Below are 19,048 nucleotides of genomic sequence, written 5' to 3' on the forward strand. Positions count from 1 at the left end.
ACGGTTACGCGATAGGCCGTAGGTTTCGCACCGCGCGCGCTCGGAGGGGCGACATATTTCACGGTCCTCCGGCCAAAGGAGCGGAGGAAGGCGTCGCCGATAGACCGCGGAGCTGAAAAGTTTTTCGGGCGCGAGCCGCAAGTTTTCGGAGTCAAACGCCACGTCAGCTCCGCTGTATTTGCACAGATGCACGGACACGTGTGCGTGTAACGTCCCCCCGCGTAGAAACTTGCCGGCGTTCCTTGCCGCCGCGCAGACCGGATACCCGGTGAACTTTTAATGGCCGGTTGTTAGGAATGCAGGAAATTTGTGGATACGTGAATCATTATATCGCGGCGATGCGGTGGCGCACTCACCGCCGCTATATAATACGACATAGCGATGCCCCGCGGCTTCTGCAGTCTCGGTCCGTTCCGTCTTCCGTTACTCCGGTGAGAGACGGTGCTTCGCCCTCACCTTCGCCTCCGTCGCACCGGGAGAGGAGCAGATGGGGCTTTGTCCGCCTGTCCGCCCGCGGTGGGGTGATCCGGGGGAAGTCCGGAATCGCGAACGCCGCCGCAGATGGTGCAATCGCATTTCACTTAGAGTATTCGCGATGCGAAGAAGAAATGACGCGGCCGCAATGAGCGTATAACGAACCCGAGGAACGATCCTCCCCGACCCCGCCGTCCCCCCGCCCCCCAGGATTCAAAGTCGCTGTGCAGCGACGCAGGCTTTCGAAACGACGTTGTGCGAGTCCCTCGAAATATCGTTGGATTCGAATTTATTTCGGCGCGGGGCGACGAAGAAGGGAGGATGCGTTCGTGTGTCCACGTAACGCGTATCTCCGCGGGTATCTCTCACCTGACTGAATTCGTAGTTAGGTATCTACGGCGGTGCAGCACCTGGTGCGTGGGAAACGCGGCTGTACCTCACCGGCGCAGACTCTCGTACAAATTGGATCGAATACTAAATTGGAAGGGACCAATTTGCGCCGCTCTACTCGCCTACGAGGGAGTCTGGGGGAGTGGTGCGGCTAATGTGCCCCGACTCAATGTCGTAATTCGATCCTGGCATGACTTAAAAATTTTCAAATCGCCCCCGCCTTCTCGCCCCGGTTCTTATTACTTAATAATAACATTAACGTCCTCGTTACCCGTATAATTGCGTAGTTCGTGTCGTAACTCCGAGACTTCCAGCTGTCGCGTGTTTGCAGAAAATGAGAAAATAAACTACACGTACGTTATCCTACATATACATATTTTAAACGTATAATAAATTGTTTGTTAACTGCAAGCCGCACAAGTGGGAAGGTGGACCGTACGGTGTGTGTAGAAGGTAAATTATAATCGGTTGTACGGCGACGCTGGACATCGAATTATTACGGGTATAGAAATTTATAATCCGACACAGAGAAGCACAGAGGGGCACCGTTCGCGCGACTTTGGTTCATCGCGGGAGTAATTAATGCGCGCAATTAAACGTCGCCTGATAAATTCTGATCTCTGTACTGGGCTGTACGGAAGTTATGGCGCGGCTGGTTATGCAATCGATTCACTCGCCCGGTCGCATCGAATACCCCGGTCCAGATTCGCGGCGGTTGTCAGCGAACGAACATATTCTCAGCTCCCCGGATCGACGATCGATTTCCCCGTTGGCAGTTGCGGGCGATCCGACTTGGCTGAGGAGACTCGTTGACCTATACCGGGATAAGCAATGCGCGAGATCGGCGGGACTCCAGCGAAAGATTACATTCGGAATGTAAGTACATTACGCCACTTGCGGAATAAAATACGATTCGTGTCTATAATAACGGCAAAAAAATACGTAGCCTGGATATCGGAGCGATTCGTAAAGTGATCGCTGCCTGGAGAACTCCCAACTATAACAATGGACTCGGTCTGCTGTAGTTTCTGATTATTCTTTTCAAATTCTAGACAAGAATAATTTCGAGTGCGAGAAGTCCCTCTTTCGGGCTCGAGACGACGGACCTTGTTAAAACGAACTTTCTATCCTGGGGCTTTTTCTTTTTTTCTTCTTTTTTTTCTTCTTCTTCGTTTCTTTTCGCGAAGAGAACAAGTTTCAACAATAAAAGATTTTGATAACGCTCGATGTCATTTCTAATTCAATTGAATTGTTTCGCGAGACGATGAAAAGTATACCGCGGAAAGCGCCGTTTTTACGACTTGTTCCGACGACGATGGGCGAGGATTCCAATCTACTCAGGCCTGCGAAAAGGTGCGTGAAGAAAAAAAAATTAAACAAAAAAAAATAAAACTCCGGGCAGAAAAAGTACGAGAAGAAAAAACCCCCACGTGTCGGAAAATTAAATTGACCGTTCTGAATAAATCGATGATTTTGTAAAAGTTCCGTCCAACTCGACGCCCGTCGAATACAAAGCACCTTTCCCTTTTTCATAATCACAATTACGAGAGGGCCTCGACCGTGCAAACGAAAATATAAACCGTGGCTGATCCCACATCTCGTACAACACTCCGCAGTTATCCTTACTCGATCGCACGGAGGTGGGGGATACTCCCATGATTTGCGTGGATATTTACGGAGCACCTCGTAGATAGGTAACGGTGTCGGTAACGGTAACTCTTCCCCCTAGATAAGATCAGTTCGTAGCGAGTAGGCTTCTCGCGCGGTGCAATTACTCACCTGACGAAAGACGTCGGCAAAGGTTATAAAATGGGGAAGGTGCAGGGCTCCAGATACACCGGCTCGAGCGGCCGTAACGTTGCCGCGACATTTATGCTCGCGTGTGATAAACTTATCCGACTTGTGTCGCCGCCGAGCCGGAGGAAAGCGCGCGGGGTGCGGATCGTAGGTCAAAGGTCGCGGTGCGGGCGAGATGCTCGGGGCACCGCGACGGATTCCAACAAGGGCGACCGCTCGGGCAAGGCCTCCGACGGTCATGACGGGATCACCTGCGGTTCCTACATATCGGTGGTTCGATATCGCCCCCGTTTCCGCCTCGTACCTGTGCCCCCGCGATCTCGAACGCCGCGGCACCGGCGAAAAAGTGAGAACGACGCGGCACGAGCTCTCGTCCGAGTTTCCGCAGCTGTGCGATGCACTTGTTACCTCCGATCCCGCCGCTGCGGTCTTATTAGACGGGTGTATGCACGACTTCCTCGGTCTCCGCACGAAGAGCAGAAATCGAGAAATGGGGGAATACGGCTGCAGGTGCAACGGAATACGGGGGGGGGGGGGGGGGGGGGGGGACGATTGATGGCCTCTGCGTGAACTGGGTGAAATTCAGCAATGAATTCGCCGACGCCGCCTCGGATTTCTAATTATTTCCAATATCGGACGTTGCGTAGCGGGACTTTTCGTGCCTTTGAGTATTCCTAAGGCTCGGGGGGGTATTTCGGTTCTTACGGGAATTCGAGCGGGATGAGAAAATGCGTGGAAGTAGACGCGACTCATACGAAATGAGATCGGGCGATACGCGCTGCGGGAAATTAGCGTTGCATCGGATTCCCCAATAGGAACGGTCGCACGTACCCGTTACGGACGTAGGTGCGCGCGTTCGGTGTACCTACCTATGCCTAGATGAATACGCGATTGCGTTGTAAAAGGTCCCGGCTCGTCGCAACTCCAGATAGAATCTCTGCTCGGCCGCGCGTCCCGCAGGTAATAATCGGGATTCGATCGGTTGTACGTATCGATAACACCATCCATGCATGCAGGCGCCGATTATCCGGGGAATAATCTCGGCGCGGCCGCGTGTTTATTATTACGCGGAATCACGCGATTAAATTCATTTCAGGAATTTACAACTTCGCGAACGGCGTATAAACCGCGATCGACGCTCCGCACCGCCGCCGCCGCCGCCGCTGCAACCGTCGAAGAAATGGGATTCGCGGTACTCGACGCTCACCCCGGCTCGGATTCCCCACGGTTAATTATATAATTATCATCACCGCCCGTTTAACGACTCGGAGTTATTCAGAAGCGCAGAAGCTGCTAATTTCGCGACCTCCTTTCAAACCCGGCTCCATAAACACTCGCGAGACGCGCGCAAGAGATTACGTCCGGGAGCTACGAGCGGACCTCCTCCGGGCAATTCGAATAGATACGCGAGCCTCGTACGCGCACCTCCCGTACATTTTTTTTCCCCGTATTTTATACAAGTTTATTCTTCGCAATGTCTCGAGCGATCTCTCGCGATGCCGCGATGATGAGGATATCGAGGTTCGCCGTAGCTGTGTGCGCGCGATCCAGCGCTACACTTACAATAATTACAGATTAATATCGCGGAGAGCCATTTCCCCCGGTGTGCATGTGTAATTATGTACCGTAACTCCTAGGGATCTAATCGTTGGATGTATTATCTCGCTACTGACGCGGAGGACTCTGGGCACCGCGTGGAAGACGATCGCATTGTTACGGCTGCGATGCTCGTACAATTGTCGAAGTAATCGACAAACGGTTGACGCACCTCCGTTAAAGGACCTCCCTCCTATCCCCGCCGATTTCCGAAAGCTCGTTACGACGCCTTCGATCGATCGATTACCGCAGATCCGCAGTCGAGACGAAAAGAAAACCAAAAATTTTGAACGTGGAAAATAAAAAAAAAAAACCCTGGAGGAAATCTCGAGGCGAAATTTCGAACGATTCGTCACGTTCGAGGTGTTCGTAAACCCCGTAGAAAACTTTTCGCGATCAACGAGGACTCCGTAGCTTTAGCAAAGTACAAATACGTCGTCCCGATGCGACACCGAACGACTAAATTATAACTTCACTTTTCAGGACTTGATTACCCTACCAGGCAGCGACACGCCAACCGTAATTCTTGTGTTTTTATATACCTGTAGCGTTGCAAAGGTGAGTCGGAGATCCCGTACAATACTTATCTTCAATTTGGCCGGTCGGTCGGGCGCTTAACTTTTCTCCCGCTGCTCGGATTACGCTTTGCGTTCATTTTTACCACCGTTGTTTCCGTTTCTCTTTCAATCGAAACTTCGCTACGGTTTCGTGGCCCCGGAACTTTGTTAAAAAACCGCACGTGAATCATTCACTTCTGATTTTCAGGTGGAACTCCTTGTTTTCAGAATTTCACCGGAGCTCGGAAGAATTTACGTCGCTTTTGGTTTTCCTTAATTGTTTTTACCCACGAATGTAAAAGTTTTCTACCCCGTGTTACCTCGGCTACGGGTTCCGTCGCCGCGGTACAAAGCCGATACATAATTCATGCGATTCGGAACTTGGTTTTATTTCCCTCTCGCCCGTTTGTGAACGAAAAACTGCACGAAACCGAATACGTATAGATCGAAAGTTCCTTCCCGTCGCGAATAAGTGAAACTTCGTGAGAAAGGATTAAAGTAGTCAACGCGATCCATTTACAATTTTCGATACTTCGACGTCATTTTCAGGAGTCTCGAGCAAGTTGTTCGCGATGACCTTTTCGTCCCTCGTCCCTCGCCCTTCTCTCCCCTCGGCTGGTCTTCTGTTTTTTTTGTGTTGTTTTTTTATTTTTTTCTTGTCCTCGTCGTCGAGAGTCCCTCCCGGCCGCAGGAACTCGACAATTTTTCCCTCGACAGGCAATCCACTTACTTCTCTTATTATTGCAACTCCGAGGGTTTCTTCTTCGCTCAAAGCTTCTCACCTCGTATCGATTCACCCTTTTTCACATTTTCTTTACCGTCGCTAGACGTTGACAGAAATAAAAATCGGAAATCCACGGTAATGTATTTTTGTCAAAAAATTTCATTCTCGCGTTCAATTCCAACCTTGCGACCGGCCGATAAGGAAACGCGGCAAAACGTTTTTCCAGGTCACCCCTTTAACATCCATTTCCATAGAGCGCGGGAACATAAGATCACCCGTTTTCATCGCTCTTCGCGCCACGTCCCAATCATTTGTACAATCTTTGGTCCGGGCATTCGGCTGCGGGACGTTTCGCTTCCATTCAAACTCCGGTTGCACAGATAAGGTTGGCCGACGATCCACCTCGGCAGTGCTATTTACGCCTGTGTTTAAATTTTCATCCACCCTCCGCCGCGGTTACGCCGAGGACGCGATAACTGGAACGAAGGTATCTATACTCATTAAATATACATCTCCGCGACTCGCTTTGAATTACCTCCCGTCGTGTTTCCGATACAAGTTCGACGCCGTTCCCGGTATACCTAATCGAACATTTTTCACCGAGAGCATAAATTCATCGAACGACGTCCCTATCCGTCATCCCCGTTTGCCCGCGAATTCTGCTTCTATACGTACAATTTTCGTACGTGGAACGAGTGCAGGGTGCGGGTCGCATTACAACAGAGCCAATAAGTGATTACGTGTCATGTGTAAGTACGAAGAGGTGGAACCTTACGTAGCGAGTGCGATTACGTGCACCGGTGCACCGGGAGTATATTTAACCGTGCCATTGGATCGGGGGGCTTGATAATTAGTAATTATAAACTATAGTGGCGTGATCACGGGCGCGTAGCGGGGGGCCGGAGGGCGGAAAACTGTGCAATTAATCGCCCCGTGTTTCATGGGTGTTGCCTTCGCACACCCGGATAATCTAAGTGCATGCAAACACGAGGGCTGCACGTCCACGCAACCGCGGTCGAAGGTGTACATCCCGCGAATCCAATTTTACAACGAGGCGAAGACAATCTTTTTTGCCGGCCTGCCTCTCACAATCGTACCGAGTGTAATGAACGCACGCGACGAAAGACGAGGAGTAGGGGGGAGACGGGGCACCCGCACACCTTCCTATTATTTAGAGAAGAGACCGGCGGTCGGGGGGAACGGGACTTAATTTATTAAGGTCATAGCGGGTGGTGGTGACAACTATTAATTACACTCGGTCGCAGGCACGTACCTGTTTGCCTCCCACCCTCTCTCCCCTTCGCCCTTCGCCCCTTCGCCCTTTTCCTTATTCCCTTTCACTCGGTGCGCAGCCCTCAGTTCCTCCTGTCTCCTGTCGCGATACGGGGTAGCTTAGGTTCGCCGCGACCTGCCCAGAAATTGGCAGGCTGTTTCTGCGGTTCCCTTTATCGGTGGAACGCTCGGGGCTCCTTTGTCTCGCACCCCGTTCGCACCGTCGTCTCGGAACGAGAATCCGTGTAAATTTTGTTCCCAACACCGACGTGCCTCCGGCACAATCACAACCGCTGAACGACGACGACGATAACGACGACAACCCGTGCTACCGTCTGACCAGAAGCGACGAGAGTCGAAAGCTCCGAGAAAAACGTTGTAAATTTTTCCCCTGCCACCACGAGTACACCCACGCGTATGAACTCCATATGCCCGCAGGGTGCCGACCCCGGGGCTACCGCTGCGCCAGGCTTTTTAATTGCCGTACTCCCAATTAGACTCCGCCACTCGACCCACCATCCACCCCCCCTCGACCCGGAGACTCGGACGAAAATGTTTCCTCACTCAAAGCTGCCCCCCTCCCGCCCCCCCCAACTTTGGCTACCGAAAGGCGAAAGAATTTTCGTCCGCCCCTCGTCCGAATTCCCCCGTCGTTTTATACGGGATATCTTAATAATTGATGTCGCTCTTTTAGCGATCAAAAGTCGAATTCTAATTGGCTACTCGATGCGACGAGCTTAAATCTCCGTTGCAATTAATCATCGAACGGATTGAAATTATAATCTCCTATTCGTTATTTTTACACAACACGCGAACGAAATTACGAAATAAACCACAATTATGACGAAGCGGGATTCGCGATAAAATTTATCCGTAAATTAAAAACGGGAAGCTCGGGGGAGAGAAAAAAAAAGAAAAAAAAAGGAAAACGATAAATGTGGTTGGTTGTTTTGTCGGAGAGTGTTTTATAAATTATACACATCACCCCCGCCGTTCGTTCGTTCGTTCGTTCGTTCGTTCGTTCGTTCGTTCGGCTGTTTGTGCGTTTGTTCGCTCGCCCCGGAATAGAGAATAAATTAATTTCCGAATTATTGTATAAACATAATTTTCACTTGAGAATGATTATGTTTACAAACCCGCGTCCATTTACTTTGGATATTTTTTCGGGCCAAAAAATTAAACCGTCGCTCCATGAAATTTCGTGCGGAACGATCGTACCTACGCAACGGTGATAAAGTCGACGGGCTTACAATTAGTCGCGAAATTATTGACGGGGAATCGGGTGTATCGGATGGGCGTAGGACTCGCTGTGGTTCAGAGCCGCGATTTATCGATGATAAAAAGCGGTAGGCCCGACGCAACGTACAATGTACAATCGTACACGTACATAGCCTACGGGGCATAAGAGAGGTGAAGGTAGCTTTCCTCGTTAAATGCCGCGATGCATGAAAACACGAAGCTTAATCTCTGCTAGATCCATTAGGCTAATGAGCGTATTTAACGACGTCATGGCGTCGGGACGACCGCCTTAAAACCTGCGCCTAGGAGGTAGGCTTGCAGGACGGGGATGACGTTGGATTTGAAACGAACGGCCGCAGCACCGTGACGCACGTTACTCGTCGAAATAATCCGATAACAATTACTCTCCGATCTCCCGAGCAGATTTACAATTATTTTAACATCTTTCCTCCGCGCCGGTCCTCTTTTTACCTTTTTTCATCTCTTTCTTCGCTCGTTTCGAATGCCATCGCGCACAATCTGCCGCCTCATGCGCCGAAGCACCCCGGAGGACACCACCGGGACTCGGACCTCACGAATCAAAAGATCGTAATCTCCGACGCGCGGCTGCGGGAATAAAGATTCGTTAATCTGGTGAATCGGTCGTCGAGACTCGAGGGCATCGCTGCATATGATTAATAAGAGCGTCTCCTCCGGATCCGTCGGCACCAGGGGCAGCCGGATCGATAGACAACTAACATGCCGCCGGGAATTATAAAATCAATGTAAACAATATCGACGCATCGAAGGAATTTTCGAACTAACGGACGACCGTCGGGTTCGAGAACCCTAGCGATGAATAATTCGACGTGCAGTTTTCGCATTTTCCGTCCACTCGGGCGTCGAGCGGAAAACCGTAGATGAATATTGGCTGATTGGGAAAAACGATATTGTTACGGGGACCCAGGGAACACGATGATTATAATTATTACCGGGACAGTGTTGTTTCGACCGCAAAATTTTCGAATTATACGTACACACTCGAACGAGAGCGGAGCGAACGCGTCGCTTAGTTCAATAATTTGTCTGTACGTCGACCACTGAAATTGGACGGACGCACTCGTTTCATACCTCCGAATTCTCGACGTTTTCACGAACGTCGACTTTTATTAAAACAGCAGCGAACGCAGTTACTACTCGGAGGCATTAACCGGGTGGTAAAATACCGATAAATCGTAATACAGGTACGTAGGCTCGGCACTCGAAGAGTTGACAATAATCTATCGGGCTGGTCCAGGTCATCGAGGAGAATTGAATCGTTTCGCCCGGTGAAATCCCGATCGTAATATAACCTTGAGTCAAGACGTAAAAAGCGGGGATACCGAGAGTATAGACCCATATCCCCCGTACGAATTGCGGCCCGGGCGTTACGTGTGTATGGAAAGACCGTTACTATCACTTGCCCCGTGACCGGCCTACGTGTGCCATTTCAGGGATTTAATCGTTTAGGACCTCGTGCGTTGCAGCGCGTGTATCCCGATGATAAGAGGGGGCCGTTAAACGTGATTGACGTTACGGTGACCGCCGGTTATTCTAGATCCGAGATAAGCTCGAGTTATCTATCGGCCGAAAGTATTTACTCTTCGAGGCCCCCCGGCTCCGGCCGAAACGAGGACAAAAGTACGAGATCTATCGACGAAAAAATCATTGTCCGTTGAATCGGGAGACGGTTTAGTTACTTGGAAAGCTGCGGGTTACAGGCGGTGTGAAGCGTTTTATTTGAATACGACAGAGGCGCTTCGATTGCGCCGGGTGGAAATGCGGAGCACCGATTAAAGGGTTCCGCTCGTGGTTATCCTGCGGGGCTAGCGTATCGCGAAATAGACATAAAAGCCAACGGGCAGGGAGAGGGTTCCCGTGCACGGGGTCGGGTTCGAGGGAAAACGACCCCGAGCCATCCCCGTCCCGCAAAAGCACGTATAGACGGTGAGCACTCGAAAAAATTTTCACCGAACGCGAACGGAGTGAAAGAGAGGAGGAGTTAACGAATTGAAATTCGATCCCCTCGACCCACCGAGAATGAAATCAAAATTGTTTCTTTCACGCGGATGAACGAGCAGCTCGTAGGCCGACGCGTAGACGACGCACGTGTGCGAACCTCTCGAGTCAAACGCTCGTTCGCGTACCATGAATAATAGAGCAGGCATCCTGGAACCACTCCGGGCGTTTTCATTTTCATTCCGAAAACATGAAATACAAACCACGGCAGCGGTGCCGGCGGACCGGACCTGCTCACCTGTGAGCGAAAAGAGGCAACTTTGAATCCTTGGAGAGATTCTATGAAGCAAGATGCCGACTATCCTGAAAAATTCAGCGCGTCGTCCGTTCTCGTTCGAAAGTTACGACCGTCGAACAACTAACGGGTGTCTTACCGATACGGTTGCCGTAAATGTATCGCAGTCGATGCTGGTGGGGGATTTCCCGAAACCTCAATTACCGATAATCGGTTATTTATTGCCTCAGCAATTGAACGTGAACGTTCTCGGTATTCTATTCTTACAATTTTCATATTGCGACCTGCGTGATTTTCGACGTTGCTCTCGCGTGCTCGTGCCGTTTGAATATTACAGATACTCGACGTTTTACGGCCCTCGCACAACAGACTAAATATCAAGATCGTTGGTACGAGATTGCCACGAGGTGTGTACGAAACACGGTGATATAACGGAGATAAGATCGACTCGACACGTTGGCGTTCGCAGGCGCGACACTTGGGATCAGATTTAATTAAATTGATGACATCCTGACGCTGATCCAGTCAACCCGACCAACGTTAGATTTTGCCTTGTCTATTACCTCACGCCCTGATGAGAAAATTCGAGTTTTTCACCGCTAGCATTGCATTCGCTGACAACAATTTCGATGCTCGATTCCGAGGGTGTGAACCAAGTATATCGGATTGAAATAATCGTTGATTTTCTCGGTTGGAAAAGTTCCTTGCTCCAACGGACTCACAACTGCTATAAGTGAAAGAGAACCAGCGGTGGTGATTTGTAAGCAAGTCACTTGTGGCTCGGTATGAAAAAAGGTATTAAACTTGCGTTACGAACACGACCCCCAACTCTGCGCCAGTCTAATATCCTACCGTGAACCTCCGTCGATGATCGAGTGCCTTCGAGTCTCATCTTCCCCATGCAAGAAATCGATGTAGCCTCCGTTAAAAAAATGAATTACGTAAAATTCTCGTGACTTTTTTTGGTTTTTTATTTTTCTTTCGTTGTCCTCCGGGCTGTTTATATACCCCTTTTCGGCACGTTACAAATGCCATGCGAGCGAGAGATAAAACCCCTTGCGTGAGATCGTATCCGTCTTGAAAACTATCGCAACAATCGACGATAACTTGGAAAGGAAACGCATGAACGTCATTGACCTGTTTTGACGAAAATACGTTCGATAAAGATTAGTAGTAAACGCAAGGAAAGGGAGAAAAAGAATGTAAACTCAAGCGCAATCAGACTCTGCGAATAATTCATTCTTTTATTTCACTTGATTCCATTTCATTTCGTTTCATTTCATTTCGTTTCATTTCGTTTCATTTCATTTCATTTCATTTCATTTCATTCTATCTTATTTCATTTCGTTTCACTTCTTTCCCTACAGGTACCAATGAACGACTCTCCCCCCGTTGAAAAGTGTCACTGGTTCTGCCGGAAAATTCTGCAGGCCGAACAGCCATCAAAATTTGGAATGCAGAAAAAACAGAGCTGACATTGCAGTCGGATACCTCGAGGCTGAGCGAATCGGAAAGGATCTGAAGAACGATACCACGAATAAATACTTCAACATTCGATAAAACGTAACGTATATCAGCCCATAAATAATTACCTGAATATCCTTGGTCCTCGCGAGTGCGAATATGTGGGTGTGCGAAGTTGCTCAGACTCCGTAGTAACGCGGTGCAATCGTGACTTTCTTCGGAGGCGATTTACAATTAGAACCATCTGGGCCCCGTGACGAATGTCGTAACGCCGTTGAACGCGTTGGTTCTCAGAAAGGGTCGGGTGTAAGGTGTTGACTTGGACATTTAGCGTTCCGCACCCCGTGTACGTACAACTCTTGGACAATTGTTGTAGCTGACGTTGATGTGATCGCGGTGCCGTGCCGTAGAGCACGAATCACGACTCGACGCTGCAGTGGCATTGCAAGGTTGGTTAGTACTCGGGCACGTTGCTAGAGACATTCCATGATTACAATTCATTGGACGAGAGCTACGCTCGCAGCAATAAACATGCATATGCATACCTCGGTTAATTGTTGAATAAATATACTACGGGCATACCTCGTATAAGGCCAGGACGGTCGTTAACAATCTGGTTCAGGGCAGAAGGTAAAACCAATAGCGGCGGAGTTGTACGCTTCAAAAGCCAGATGATGGCTGCGTACTACGACTGCGAAAAACTTATAAATCCGTTGTTACTCGCGCGTCGCAACAATGAATAATTGATCGGCCGGTAAATCATAAATTGCGGGACGCTTTTCTCACGTGTATCGCAGACCTCAGAAATACAAATCCATCGAGCGAATTGAGCTAGGAGTGATATTCTTAACAACAACTCGAGTGTTGTGCACCTGCGATTCAGTTTCTTCATATGATCTAATCTTTGATCTATTTTTGTGTTTCAGGAGACGAACGCGCGGTCCAAAAACCAGTTTGATATACCATCGGAGGAACGAGACTATCCTCGAGGCATCTCCTGAGCCGATCATCATATGTTCGGAATCTGCGATTTTCATGAATGGGCTGATATAATACCTCCTCTTACTTCACTGTTCATACTATTGTGACTAATTAATCATAGAAACCAATGTATTTGTGAGAATGAATCGCCGATTGCCAGTACCATGTCCTGAAATGTATTTGTAACCGCTGATTTTTTAATAAAGCTTGACTATAAGATTGATTGAAGATCATATACATCTATGTTACTGATCACATCCCTGCACGCTCCCGTTAATTTTCAGAACATTCTTTATGAAGCTCCAAATTATTCGGTTCTTTTTCTATCAAGAGATAATTGAGTTAATCAATACGCAGGCATACATATAGTGAGTCCAAGAGGAAACCAGTTGATATCCCTATCATACTGGAATTGAATAGACAGGATTGAATGCATGCACATGATGAGGCACCAAGTTTCGGACCACCTCCTCGGGTTTCCTGTTCTCCTGATACAAATCTCCACTTTTCGACGAACTTTCAATTTTCAGGGCCGGCATTCTAGAAATCTGCATTATCTTCTCTGGTTTGAAGCATGATTGAACGATCAACGACACAGGCATGCATGCAGTCAGTGCTGCAATGCATCAGTTGCTCTCTCTTTCATGAAAGGAATAAATAAAAAAGCTGTAACGCATGCACATGATGAGGCACCAATTTTTGGAATACCTCCTCGGTTTTCCTGTTCTCCTGATACCCAGAAAATTTTTTGGCCTAAATTTTTAATTTCGGAATACCTTCTCGGTGTTCCTGTTCTCCTAATACCCGGAAAATTTTTTTGGCCCCAATTCTGAACTTCGGAAACGCTGTTCTAAAGCTAGAAATTATTCTCTCCTTTTGTATCTACGATTTATTGAATAAATAAATACATAGGCAGGCATATAATTAGTTCTGCAAAGAATCAGCCGCTCTCTCTATCAAACTCGGAATAATCATGACGGATTGAATGCATGCACATGATGAGGCACCAAGTTTCGGACCACCTCCTCGGGTTTCCTGTTCTCCTGATACAAATCTCCACTTTTCGACAAACTTTCAATTTTCAGGGCCGGCATTCTAGAAATCTGCATTATCACCTCTTGTTTGAAGCATGATTGAACGATCAACGACACAGGCATGCATGCAGTCAGTGCTGCAATGCATCAGTTGCTCTCTCTTTCATGAAAGGAATAAATAAAAAAGCTGTAACGCATGCACATGATGAGGCACCAATTTTTGGAATACCTCCTCGGTTTTCCTGTTCTCCTGATACCCAGAAAATTTTTTGGCCTAAATTTTTAATTTCGGAATACCTTCTCGGTTTTCCTGTTCTCCTAATACCCAGAAAATTTTTTTGGCCCTAATTCTGAACTCCGGAAACGCTGTTCTAAAGCTAGAAATTATTCTTTCCTTTTGTATCTACGATTTATTGAATAAATAAATACATAGGCAGGCATATAATTAGTTTGGCAAAGAATCAGCCGCTCTCTCTATCAAACTAGGAATAATCATGAAGGATTGAATGCATGCACATGATGAGGCACCAAGTTTCGGACCACCTCCTCGGGTTTCCTGTTCTCCTGATACAAATCTCCACTTTTCGACAAACTTTCAATTTTCAGGGCCGGCATTCTAGAAATCTGCATTATCACCTCTTGTTTGAAGCATGATTGAACGATCAACGACACAGGCATGCATGCAGTCAGTGCTGCAATGCATCAGTTGCTCTCTCTTTCATGAAAGGAATAAATAAAAAAGCTGTAACGCATGCACATGATGAGGCACCAATTTTTGGAATACCTCCTCGGTTTTCCTGTTCTCCTGATACCCAGAAAATTTTTTGGCCTAAATTTTTAATTTCGGAATACCTTCTCGGTGTTCCTGTTCTCCTAATACCCGGAAAATTTTTTTGGCCCCAATTCTGAACTTCGGAAACGCTGTTCTAAAGCTAGAAATTATTCTCTCCTTTTGTATCTACGATTTATTGAATAAATAAATACATAGGCAGGCATATAATTAGTTCTGCAAAGAATCAGCCGCTCTCTCTATCAAACTCGGAATAATCATGACGGATTGAATGCATGCACATGATGAGGCACCAAGTTTCGGACCACCTCCTCGGGTTTCCTGTTCTCCTGATACAAATCTCCACTTTTCGACAAACTTTCAATTTTCAGGGCCGGCATTCTAGAAATCTGCATTATCACCTCTTGTTTGAAGCATGATTGAACGATCAACGACACAGGCATGCATGCAGTCAGTGCTGCAATGCATCAGTTGCTTTCTCTTTCATGAAAGGAATAAATAAAAAAGCTGTAACGCATGCAAATGATGAGGCACCAATTTTTGGAATACCTCCTCGGTTTTCCTGTTCTCCTGATACCCAGAAAATTTTTTGGCCTAAATTTTTGATTTCGGAATACCTTCTCGGTGTTCCTGTTCTCCTAATACCCGGAAAATTTTTTTGGCCCCAATTCTGAACTTCGGAAACGCTGTTCTAAAGCTAGAAATTATTCTCTCCTTTTGTATCTACGATTTATTGAATAAATAAATACATAGGCAGGCATATAATTAGTTCTGCAAAGAATCAGCCGCTCTCTCTATCAAACTCGGAATAATCATGACGGATTGAATGCATGCACATGATGAGGCACCAAGTTTCGGACCACCCCCTCGGGTTTCCTGTTCTCCTGATACAAATCTCCACTTTTCGACAAACTTTCAATTTTCAGGGCCGGCATTCTAGAAATCTGCATTATCACCTCTTGTTTGAAGCATGATTGAACGATCAACGACACAGGCATGCATGCAGTCAGTGCTGCAATGCATCAGTTGCTCTCTCTTTCATGAAAGGAATAAATAAAAAAGCTGTAACGCATGCACATGATGAGGCACCAATTTTTGGAATACCTCCTCGGTTTTCCTGTTCTCCTGATACCCAGAAAATTTTTTGGCCTAAATTTTTAATTTCGGAATACCTTCTCGGTTTTCCTGTTCTCCTAATACCCAGAAAATTTTTTTGGCCCTAATTCTGAACTTCGGAAACGCTGTTCTAAAGCTAGAAATTATTCTCTCCTTTTGTATCTACGATTTATTGAATAAATAAATACATAGGCAGGCATATAATTAGTTTGGCAAAGAATCAGCCGCTCTCTCTATCAAACTAGGAATAATCATGAAGGATTGAATGCATGCACATGATGAGGCACCAAGTTCCGGACCACCTCCTCGGGTTTCCTGTTCTCCTGATACAAATCTCCACTTTTCGACAAACTTTCAATTTTCAGGGCCGGCATTCTAGAAATCTGCATTATCACCTCTTGTTTGAAGCATGATTGAACGATCAACGACACAGGCATGCATGCAGTCAGTGCTGCAATGCATCAGTTGCTCTCTCTTTCATGAAAGGAATAAATAAAAAAGCTGTAACGCATGCACATGATGAGGCACCAATTTTTGGAATACCTCCTCGGTTTTCCTGTTCTCCTGATACCCAGAAAATTTTTTGGCCTAAATTTTTAATTTCGGAATACCTTCTCGGTGTTCCTGTTCTCCTAATACCCGGAAAATTTTTTTGGCCCCAATTCTGAACTTCGGAAACGCTGTTCTAAAGCTAGAAATTATTCTCTCCTTTTGTATCTACGATTTATTGAATAAATAAATACATAGGCAGGCATATAATTAGTTCTGCAAAGAATCAGCCGCTCTCTCTATCAAACTCGGAATAATCATGACGGATTGAATGCATGCACATGATGAGGCACCAAGTTTCGGACCACCTCCTCGGGTTTCCTGTTCTCCTGATACAAATCTCCACTTTTCGACAAACTTTCAATTTTCAGGGCCGGCATTCTAGAAATCTGCATTATCACCTCTTGTTTGAAGCATGATTGAACGATCAACGACACAGGCATGCATGCAGTCAGTGCTGCAATGCATCAGTTGCTCTCTCTTTCATGAAAGGAATAAATAAAAAAGCTGTAACGCATGCACATGATGAGGCACCAATTTTTGGAATACCTCCTCGGTTTTCCTGTTCTCCTGATACCCAGAAAATTTTTTGGCCTAAATTTTTAATTTCGGAATACCTTCTCGGTGTTCCTGTTCTCCTAATACCCGGAAAATTTTTTTGGCCCCAATTCTGAACTTCGGAAACGCTGTTCTAAAGCTAGAAATTATTCTCTCCTTTTGTATCTACGATTTATTGAATAAATAAATACATAGGCAGGCATATAATTAGTTCTGCAAAGAATCAGCCGCTCTCTCTATCAAACTCGGAATAATCATGACGGATTGAATGCATGCACATGATGAGGCACCAAGTTTCGGACCACCTCCTCGGGTTTCCTGTTCTCCTGATACAAATCTCCACTTTTCGACAAACTTTCAATTTTCAGGGCCGGCATTCTAGAAATCTGCATTATCACCTCTTGTTTGAAGCATGATTGAACGATCAACGACACAGGCATGCATGCAGTCAGTGCTGCAATGCATCAGTTGCTCTCTCTTTCATGAAAGGAATAAATAAAAAAGCTGTAACGCATGCACATGATGAGGCACCAATTTTTGGAATACCTCCTCGGTTTTCCTGTTCTCCTGATACCCAGAAAATTTTTTGGCCTAAATTTTTAATTTCGGAATACCTTCTCGGTGTTCCTGTTCTCCTAATACCCGGAAAATTTTTTTGGCCCCAATTCTGAACTTCGGAAACGCTGTTCTAAAGCTAGAAATTATTCTCTCCTTTTGTATCTACGATTTATTGAATAAATAAATACATAGGCAGGCATATAATTAGTTCTGCAAAGAATCAGCCGCTCTCTCTATCAAACTCGGAATAATCATGACGGATTGAATGCATGCACATGATGAGGCACCAAGTTTCGGACCACCTCCTCGGGTTTCCTGTTCTCCTGATACAAATCTCCACTTTTCGACAAACTTTCAATTTTCAGGGCCGGCATTCTAGAAATCTGCATTATCACCTCTTGTTTGAAGCATGATTGAACGATCAACGACACAGGCATGCATGCAGTCAGTGCTGCAATGCATCAGTTGCTCTCTCTTTCATGAAAGGAATAAATAAAAAAGCTGTAACGCATGCACATGATGAGGCACCAATTTTTGGAATACCTCCTCGGTTTTCCTGTTCTCCTGATACCCAGAAAATTTTTTGGCCTAAATTTTTAATTTCGGAATACCTTCTCGGTTTTCCTGTTCTCCTAATACCCAGAAAATTTTTTTGGCCCTAATTCTGAACTTCGGAAACGCTGTTCTAAAGCTAGAAATTATTCTCTCCTTTTGTATCTACGATTTATTGAATAAATAAATACATAGGCAGGCATATAATTAGTTTGGCAAAGAATCAGCCGCTCTCTCTATCAAACTAGGAATAATCATGAAGGATTGAATGCATGCACATGATGAGGCACCAAGTTTCGGACCACCTCCTCGGGTTTCCTGTTCTCCTGATACAAATCTCCACTTTTCGACAAACTTTCAATTTTCAGGGCCGGCATTCTAGAAATCTGCATTATCACCTCTTGTTTGAAGCATGATTGAACGATCAACGACACAGGCATGCATGCAGTCAGTGCTGCAATGCATCAGTTGCTCTCTCTTTCATGAAAGGAATAAATAAAAAAGCTGTAACGCATGCACATGATGAGGCACCAATTTTTGGAATACCTCCTCGGTTTTCCTGTTCTCCTGGTACCCAGAAAATTTTTTGGCCTAAATTTTTAATTTCGGAATACCTTCTCGGTTTTCCTGTTCTCCTAATACCCAGAAAATTTTTTTGGCCCTAATTCTGAACTCCGGAAACGCTGTTCTAAAGCTAGAAATTATTCTTTCCTTTTGTATCTACGATTTATTGAATAAATAAATACATAGGCAGGCATATAATTAGTTTGGCAAAGAATCAGCCGCTCTCTCTATCAAACTAGGAATAATCATGAAGGATTGAATGCATGCACATGATGAGGCACCAAGTTTCGGACTACCTCCTCGGGTTTCCTGTTCTCCTGATACAAATCTCCACTTTTCGACAAACTTTCAATTTTCAGGGCCGGCATTCTAGAAATCTGCATTATCACCTCTTGTTTGAAGCATGATTGAACGATCAACGACACAGGCATGCATGCAGTCAGTGCTGCAATGCATCAGTTGCTCTCTCTTTCATGAAAGGAATAAATAAAAAAGCTGTAACGCATGCACATGATGAGGCACCAATTTTTGGAATACCTCCTCGGTTTTCCTGTTCTCCTG

General features: G+C 46.3%; 1 protein-coding gene and 1 long non-coding RNA gene across 9 annotated transcripts in view; one reads left to right on the plus strand and one right to left on the minus strand.

Moving 5' to 3' along the window:
• Positions 1-12,989, plus strand: part of LOC110117318 — a 50,527-nt gene extending 37,538 nt beyond the window's left edge. For 4 of the 8 annotated variants that reach the window (XR_007278645.1, XR_007278643.1, XR_007278647.1 and 1 more), the window contains 2 exons: positions 11,689-11,884; positions 12,712-12,989. Coding sequence is in view for 2 of the 8 variants with exons in the window: in XM_048656145.1 (XP_048512102.1) it covers positions 1,508-1,740; positions 12,712-12,838 (360 nt within the window). In the remaining 6 variants the exon portion in view is untranslated. Of the gene's footprint in view, positions 1-47; positions 1,741-4,740; positions 4,816-11,688; positions 11,885-12,711 lie in introns of those variants that run through there. The other 4 variants (XM_048656146.1, XR_007278644.1, XR_002305956.2 and 1 more) reach the window with 4 other exon arrangements.
• On the minus strand, positions 11,639-12,705 carry LOC125501129. The gene is made up of 3 exons (XR_007278649.1): positions 12,368-12,705; positions 11,914-12,216; positions 11,639-11,839 (listed from the first exon to the last, which is right to left on the minus strand). It is a non-coding gene; the product is annotated as an uncharacterized LOC125501129 (long non-coding RNA).
• Positions 12,990-19,048: the final 6,059 nt, after the last annotated feature.

This window comes from Athalia rosae, chromosome 5 (assembly GCF_917208135.1).
Source record: "Athalia rosae chromosome 5, iyAthRosa1.1, whole genome shotgun sequence".
Classification (NCBI taxonomy): domain Eukaryota; kingdom Metazoa; phylum Arthropoda; class Insecta; order Hymenoptera; family Athaliidae; genus Athalia; species Athalia rosae.